General features: G+C 41.0%; 1 protein-coding gene across 4 annotated transcripts in view; it reads right to left on the reverse strand.

Moving 5' to 3' along the window:
* Window positions 1-8,309, reverse strand: part of LOC116858039 (integrin alpha-M-like) — a 49,187-nt gene extending 40,878 nt beyond the window's left edge. For 2 of the 4 annotated variants that reach the window (XM_032842575.1, XM_032842576.1), the window contains exons 1-5: window positions 8,187-8,309; window positions 6,734-6,842; window positions 2,761-2,864; window positions 2,380-2,450; window positions 2,117-2,234 (exon numbers count right to left, since the gene is read on the reverse strand). In XM_032842575.1, the coding sequence (XP_032698466.1) occupies window positions 2,117-2,234; window positions 2,380-2,450; window positions 2,761-2,864; window positions 6,734-6,842; window positions 8,187-8,214 (430 nt within the window). In that variant the 5' untranslated portion in view covers window positions 8,215-8,309. The remainder of the gene's footprint in view (window positions 1-2,116; window positions 2,235-2,379; window positions 2,451-2,760; window positions 2,865-6,733; window positions 6,843-8,186) is intronic. The other 2 variants (XM_032842574.1, XM_032842577.1) reach the window with 1 other exon arrangement.
* Between the last annotated feature and the right edge of the window lie 346 nt (window positions 8,310-8,655).

Consider the following 8,655-nt stretch of genomic DNA (forward strand, 5'->3'; position numbering starts at 1 on the left):
TTTATGGGGGACCTCATGTGACAAGCAACTGAGAGAAACCTCCAGCCACTAGCCAGTGAAAATTGAGGTCCCCAGTTCAACAATCTTGTAAATGTGCTTGGAAATGGATCTTCTTCCTCCAGTCAAGTCTTTATGAGACCACAGCTCCAATTTAACAGATTAACTTCAATTTCATGAAAAAACCTGAGGCAGAGGCACCCAGCTAAACCAAGCCCAGATTCCTGATTCATAAGAACAGTAATATACATGTTTATTGTTTTTAGCTGCTAAGTTTAGGGGCAATTTATTAAGCAACAATAGATACAAGTGCATAGAGCAATCAACAAAGGTAAGCAGTATCCCTGCTATCATGAAGCCTACATTCTAGAATAAAACACAGAAAAGAAACAAAATACGTATATACAGATATGAAGATGGTAAAGTATAACAACGTGGTAGGAATTAATGGTGGAAATGATTATAAGAGCCACTCAGGAAAGGCCTCTTTGGAGAGATGACATTTGAGCAGAGATGGCAATAATGGGTTGTGAGCTAAGATCTGAGGGAAGAGCATTCCAGCCCAGAGGAATAGTAAAGGCCCTGAGGCAGGGACAACTTGGTGTCATTCTTGGAGAAGAAAGGCAGCCAGGGTGCCTGGAGCACAGTGGATGAAATAATAATGTTGGGAGAGCCTCGAAGGCTATGATCAGGAGACTTAGACACTTACTCTAAGGATGATGGCAGGGGCGGGGTGGGGAGAATCATCTCACAAAGATGAGTACCTATCTCAGGACTTTTCTATTATTATTTTTTATTGTTATATTAGTCACCATACAGTGCATCATTACTTTTTGATATAGTGTTCCAAGATTCATTGTTTACATGTTAACACCCAGTGCTCCTTTCAATATACACCATCCTTAATACCCATTACCCCACCCCGCTCCCTTCTAAAACCCTGTTTCTCAGAGTCCACAGTCTCTCGTGGTTCATCTCCCCCTCCAGTTTCCCTCCTTCATTTTTCCCTTCCTTCTCCTAAAGTCCTCCATGGTATTCTTTATGTTCCACAAGTAAGTGAAACCATATGATAATTGGCTTTCTCTGCTTGACTTACTTCACTCAGTATAATCTCCTCCAGTTCCATTGATGTTGATGCAAAAGTTAGGTATTCATCCTTTCTGATGGCTGAGTAATATCCCATTGTGTACATGGACCATATCTTCTTTATCCATTCATCTGTTGAAGGGCATATTCACTCTTTCCACAGAGTGGCTATTGTGAACGTAGCTACTATGAACATTGTGGTGCATATGGCCCTTCTCTTCACTGCATCTGTATCTTTGGGGTAAATACCCAGTCGTGTAATTGCTGGGTCATTAGGGTAGCTCTATTTTCAACTTTTTGAGGAACCTCCATACTGTTTTCCAAATGCCTGTACCAACTTGCATTCCCACCAACAGCATAAGAGGGTTCCCCTTTCTCCACATCCTCTCCAACATTTGTTTCCTGCCTTGTTAATTTTTGCCATTCTAACTGGTGTAAGGTGGTATCCCAGTGTGGTTTCAATTTTAATTTCCCTGATGGCTAATGATGATGAACATTTTTTCATGTGTCAATTAATCATTTGTATGTCTTCCATTGGAGAGTGTCTGTTCATGTCTTCTGCCCATGTTTTGACTTGGTTATTTATTTTTTGGGTGTTGAGATTGAGAAGTTCTTTATAGATTGGATATCAGTCCTTTGTCTGTAGTGTCATTTGCGAGTATCTTATCCCATTTCATGGGTTACCTCTTTGTTTTGTTGACTGTTTCCTTTGCTGTGCAGAAACTTTTTATCTTGATGAGGTCCCAAAGTTCTTTTTCATTTTGTTTCCTTTGCCTTTGGAGACATGTCTTGAATGAAGTTACTATAGCTGATGCTGAAGAGGTTACTACCTCTGTACTCCTCTAGGATTTTGATGGATTCTCTCTGGACTTTTCTTAAAGTTGAAGACCCTCACATCTCCCCCCACCTTCTCTATTGGAGCTCAGTCCCTCCAGCTTCTGCACCTAGACCTCTAAGTCACCACTTAAGCTATAAACAGTCCTCCCCTTTCCCTCACACTGCCCATCTGCAGTTTCTGCCAAAAGCCACTTACCTCTGAGCTTTGTTGGAAAAGTCTGGGGCTGCTGCCATAGATTGGATCCAAACAGGAAGCATAAGCCATTCACATAGGTGTTCTCCTTACAAGTTTGGTGCACGGTGGGGCCACAGGCCTGGGAAAGGTTGCAGGTGGCAGGGTTTGTTCCTGTTTCCTGTCCTTTCACCCCAATACCTCCACCCTCCACAGACCACAGCTCCAGCAGCCATGGACCCCCAACTCCTTCCCTCAGGACACTCCCATGACCCAGGACAACTCACCAGCAGTTGGAAAGGGTTCGTGGCAAATGCCAGAGACAGGCCCAGAGACATATTCACCGCCTCCAGGGGGACTGGGGAGACATAAATACATGGTCAGCTTTGGGGAGTAAAAGGGGCTCTGTGAAGGTGAATAGAGGTCACTTTGACCTGGGAGACATGGAGACCTGACAGTTCAAGAAGGAACCCAAGTCCTAGGAAAGGAACATGAAGGGAGTACCTGAGGATGTCTGAGGTCAAGTCTGTATGCACACAGAGGCTGGGGAGCTGAACACCTGGGCCCCTCAATCACACACTCCCAAAGCAAAAGGAATTCCTGGAAAGTTTGGGTGTATGGACAGGTGGAAACCTAGCCCTGGGTCCCAGGGAGGGGCAGTGACTCACCCTGCAGGCGGATGGACTCACACTTGCCCGTGCTGTAGTCACACTGGTAGAGGCCACCTGTTTGGTTGGCAGCCTTTTTCTCCTGGGGGGCTCCAACAATAAACCTGGGGAGGTGAGATAGGAACAAATCACCACAGGGACAAGAACAAACTCTGATGTCTGAGGAGAGAAAGAGATCATAGAAGTTCGGCCACCCAAAGGAAAGTGAGGACCCACGACCCTCACAGGTATTTCCCAATTCCCCAGAAATAGGAGGAAGACTCCGCAAAGAAAAAAATTGGAAAATTTTAAGTTGTGGAAGGGGAAGGGCCTCTCTAAGAATGATACAAAACCAAGAAGTCATTTAAAAGTTGTTGAATCCTATATTGTACATCTGAAACTAATATAACACTGTACATTAACTATACCAGAATTAATTTTTTTTTAAATGAATACATTTAATCACAGACCACAGTCATTTTAAATAAATTTCTGTATGTGGTATCAGGGAAATCCAAACCAAAACCATAATGAGGTATCACCTTATACCTGCAGCATGGCTAAAATCAAAAAAACACAAGAAACAACAGGTGCTAAAAGGATATGGAAAAAGGGGAACCCTCTTGCACTGTTGGTAGGAATGCAAACAGGGGCAGCCACTCTAGAAAACAGCATGGAGGTTCCTCAAGAAGTTAAAAACAAAAACAAAAACAAAGTTAAAAACAGAACTACCTTATGATCCAGCAATTACATTATTGGATATTTACCCAAAGAATATAAAAACACTAATTCAAAGGGATACATGCATCTCAATGTTTTTACCAGCATTATCCAAAATAGCCAAATTATGAAAGAGCCCATATGTCTATAAATTGATGAATGGATAAAGAAGAAGTGGTATATTGGGGTGCATTACTGGCTAAGTCAGTGGAACATGTGACTCTTGATACTGGGGTTGTGATTTTGAGCCCCATGCTGGATGTAGAGATTACTTACAAATAAAACCTTAAAAAAAAAAGAAGTTATGGTACATATATACAAAGGAATATTACTCAACCAAAAGAAAGAATGAAATCTTGCCATTTGCAATGACATGGATGAGTTAGACAGTATTATGCTAAGTGAAATAAGTCAATCAGAGAAAGACAAATACCGTAAGACTTCACTTATATGTGGAATTTAAGAAAACAAGCTAAGGAACACAAAAAAGAAAAGGAGAGAGGCAAACCAAGAAACAGACTCAACTATAGAGAACAAACTGATGGTGACTAGAAGGGAAAAGGATTGGGGATGGATTAAATAAGTGATGGGGATTAAGGAGTGCCATTTGTGATGAGCACTAGGCATTATATGGAAGTGTTGAGTCACTGTATTGTACACCTGAAACTAATATGCCACTGTATGTTAACCACCTAGAATTTAAATTAAAACCTTTTAAATTTTTTCTGTATGTGCAAATGGCAACAGACACATGAAAAAAAAAGTGTTCTACATCACTGAGCATCAGGGAAATATAAATCAAAATCACAAAGAGATACCACTTCATACCAGTCAGAATGGCTGAAACTAACAAGTCAGAAAACAACAAATGTTGGTGAGGATATGGAGAAAAGGGAACCCTCTTACACTGTTAGTGGGAATGCAACCTGGTATGGCCACTCTGGAAAACCATATGGAGGTTAAAAATAGAGCTACCCTATGACCCAGCAATTGCACTGCTAAGTATTTACCCCAAGATACAAACATAGTGATCTGACAGGGAACTTGCACCCCAATATTTATAGCAGCAATGTCCACAATAGCTAAACTATGGAAAAAGCCCAGATGTCCATCAACAGATGAATGAATAAAGAAGATGCAGTTTAAATATACAATGGATTATCAGTCAGCCATCAAAAAAGATGAAATCTTACCTTTTACATCGATGTGGATGGAACTGGAGGGTATTATGCTGAGAAAAATAAGCCAATCAAAGAAAGACAACTATCATATGGTTTCACTCATATGTGGAATATGATAAATAGTGCAGAGGATCATAGAAAAGGGAGGGAAAACTTAATGGGAAGAAATCAGAGATGGAGAAAAACCACAAGAGACTCTTAATCTCAGGAAACAAATAGGATTCCTGGAGGGGAAGTGGGTGGGGAGATGGGGTAACTGGGTGATGGGCATTAAGGAGGGCACATCATGTGATGAGCATTGGGTATTATATGCAACTGATGAATTACTAAACTCTACATCTGAAACTAATTATGTTGGCTAACTGAAGTTAAATAAAAATTTTCTCTACATGATAAACTACCACAAGCAATCAAAGGACAAACAACAAACTGGGCAGAGGAAGATTAGCAACTCATGCCACAGACTACTTTCCTCAATAGTTAGAGCTCCTACAAACCAATTAAGGAAGAAAAAACAACAGAAAAATGGGCAACAAATAAGAAAAAGGTGTTCACAGAAAAGGAAATCTATCTCTCATTTAAACATAAGTGCAATCTAAAACTAAATTGAGATACCATATCTCACCTATTCAATTTGCAAAGAACAATTAAGTTTGATAACACACTGGGCTGGCAAATGGGTGGGGAAGAAGGTGTTTCAATAAATTTCTGGTATGAATGAAAATTGTTGCCACCTCCATAAAGAGTAATCTGTAAAAACCTATTAACATTACACATACATATGTATCCTTTGATCCTGGAATCCTAGTTCTGGGAACTTACTTCCAAACATACTTGCACATATGCAAAATGACAGCATTTTTCACATCACAGAAGTCTGGAAACAATCTAATGTCTATTAAGAAGACAAGGGGAGATGGAGAGGAGAAGGGAGTTGAGGGAAATTGGAAGAGGAAGTGAACCACGAGAGACTATGGACTCTGAAAAACAATCTGAGGATTTTGAAGGGGTGGGGGGTGGGAGGTTGGGGGAACCAGGTGGTGGGTACTAGAGAGGGCACGTATTGCATGGAGCACTGGGTGTGGTGCAAAAACAATGAATGTTGTTACGCTGAAAAGAAATAAAAATAAATAAATAAATAAATAAATAAATAAATAAGAGAGATTTAAGTGTAATATCAATGTAAATTATAATACATCAAAATAATAGATTATGAAGCAAGCATAAAAAAGAAAGAGTAAGATAAATAAATCTTTCTAAAAAATGGGGTGCCTGGGTGGCGCTGTTGGTTAAGAATCTGACTCTTGGTTTCAGCTTAGGCCATGACCTCAGGATCATGAAATCAAGCCCCACGCACTCTACATAGAGTCTGTTTAAGATTCTCTCTTCCTCTCCCTTTGCCCCTCACCCATGCTTGCTTGCACACGCTCACTCTTTCTCTCTAACAAATAAATAAATCTTAAAAAAAAAAAAAAAGAATGAGTAAGGTCTTTATACATTTATCGGGTAAAATCACCAAGCTCTATTAAGAAAAAAAAAATTCAGAGTTCAGTATAGAGCAGAGGCCAGGAAACTTTTTCTGGAAAGGTACTATTATTTCCATAAATATTATTTCATATAGGCAAATATTTTAGGCTTTGCAGACCATATACTCTCTTTTGAAGACTCTTGATTCATTTTAAATCCAAAGCAACCATAAACAATGAATAGCAAGTTGGGATGAAGGTTGTGTCAATAAAATTTTTTCACAAAAATAGGCAGCAGGCTGAAGTTTGAGTATAACATGCTACAAATTGTGTGTGGTATGGGGGTTAGGGAAATGTGGAGGCACACACAGCATAGAACCTCTATGGAAGAACCCACAAGAAACCATTTACCAGGGACCCTCCTGAGTAGGGAATGGGGGAAAGGAGTGTATGCTGAGAAGACTTTACTATTACATTCTATCTTTCAAATGTAGAACTCTGTAACTGTATTTCTGATACAAAAATAATAAATCAAGAAAAAAATAAAGGAAATTGTGGGGTTTTTTTTCAGGCATATATGTTTTAAAGAGAATAAGTATAAGACAGACCTCCACCTGCAGTCCTTACCGGGATCCCTCAAGCTGGACCACACTGTGCCCAAAACTCCTTGCATTCTCTTGGAAGATTGCTGCTTTTTCAGTCTCCAGGTTGAACCCATCACATAGTAAGACCAAGGCTAGAGGAAGGACAAGCGGTGAGGATCAGGCAGGGATAAGAAGATAAGAAAGCAACTTACCCTCCTGCTCCATGCATCTACTGGCTGAAACTCACCCAAACCCAGCATAGAAATATCTGTCTCCCAAGTCCAGCTCTATTAGCCTGAGGCAGAGGTTGGCACACTTTTTCTATAAAGGACCAGGTATTTTAGGTTTTGTGGCCCAATAAAACAAGAGAGAAAATGCATTCCACACATTTTTCAATAAGGAAAGACAAAATATAATAATTGAGTACTGATTAGGGGTGCCTGGCTGGCTTGATCAGTAGAGCCTGTGACTGTTGATCTCAGGTTTGTGGGTTCAACCCCTATGTTGTGTGTAGAGATTGCTTAATAAAATCTTTTCCAAAAATTTACTAATGAGACAAATGGAATTCTTTGGGGAAGATAACATCTCTGGGATTCAAAGTTAGTATTCCCTATCATAAATAGATTATAAATGCTCCTTTGAGGGGTGTCTGAGTGACTCAGAGGGATGAGCAACCAACTCTTGATCTCAGGTCGGGTCTTGATCTCAGGGTCCTGAGTTCAAGCACCACATTGAGCTCAATGCTGGGTGTAGAGCCTACTTGAGAAAATTCTTAAATAAAAATAAATAAATGCTCATCTGAGACCTATGGCTCACAAGTGGCTTAAAAACAGGTGGGAGGAAGCATCCCTGAATCCCCACAAGCCCCAGTTGCTGATTCCTGATAGTTGAAGGGGGTGCATTCAGCCGGTCTCTATCTCCACCCTGTGCTCCCACCTACTGATTTGCCCAACAATCAAGTTCCTAAAGATTCTCAATTAGGTAATTTCCTTCCTGTGCAATTATCAAGCACTTTTTTTCCCTTTGGTTCATTCTCTACAAATTCTCTACAAAGCACGGGCATAAAAGGAAACAAAACTGAAAAATTTTGGCCAGCCACCTAACATTTACTCCTGGATTCTTGGAAAACAGAACTCTGGACAAAGTGAAGGTGATAAGATGGAATCCAAGAAAAAAACACTCAGAATCCAATATGCGTTGTGCACCCTTGGGCATATCATTCCACCTCTCTGGGGCCTCAGTTTCCTGATCTGTAAAGTGAAGGGGACAGCCAAACCCCACTGCATAGTCCATGAATTTAATTATTCATCCAAGCTTCTCTGGGTATCTTGGTCTGGTTCTACTCTCGGCTTCTTTTTGAATCCCTTATCTTTCCCCAAACCCTCTTTATAGTCCCTCAGGCTAGTTCCTACATATTCTGTGCCACCTCTCTCCACTCAGACTCATAAAACCCCTCCTTACCCTGAGTCCCCCTCCCCCTGAAGTCCCTGGTGTACCTGTTAACAGAAGGACTCTGTGAGTCATAGCTGGAGGGAGCAGGAACTGCGGGGCTGCACATCCCACTGAGCCACTTCAAGAAAGCCACCAAGCACTGGAAGGACAGAAAAGGAGAAGCTTGAGGCAGAAGTCTGGTAGCAATTCAAAGGAAGAGGGCGGAGGCTCAGGGAGCACACCAGCCCTGCTTAACATTTTCCTGGGGCTGCAAACAGCCTGCGCTCCCTTCCTAACCAGATTCCTGGCCCAAACTATCAAGATCATTGTCCCAAGTGATGTGGGAAACAAAGGCAGAAGAAAAAATTATTAAATTTCCTTATTAAGTACAGCCCATTGACAAGTCCTTGAAACATTCCTCTAGGGACTCAACTGCCTCGATGTTAATACTTTCTTAAGGGCAAAAGGCAATGCTAGCCTGACCCCCTCACCCCAGGATCCTGTAAGTCTACTTTAACTATAAAAATTCCTTTG

Source organism: Lontra canadensis, unplaced genomic scaffold, assembly GCF_010015895.1.
Source record: "Lontra canadensis isolate GAN:19392208 unplaced genomic scaffold, GSC_riverotter_1.0 scaffold132, whole genome shotgun sequence".
Classification (NCBI taxonomy): domain Eukaryota; kingdom Metazoa; phylum Chordata; class Mammalia; order Carnivora; family Mustelidae; genus Lontra; species Lontra canadensis.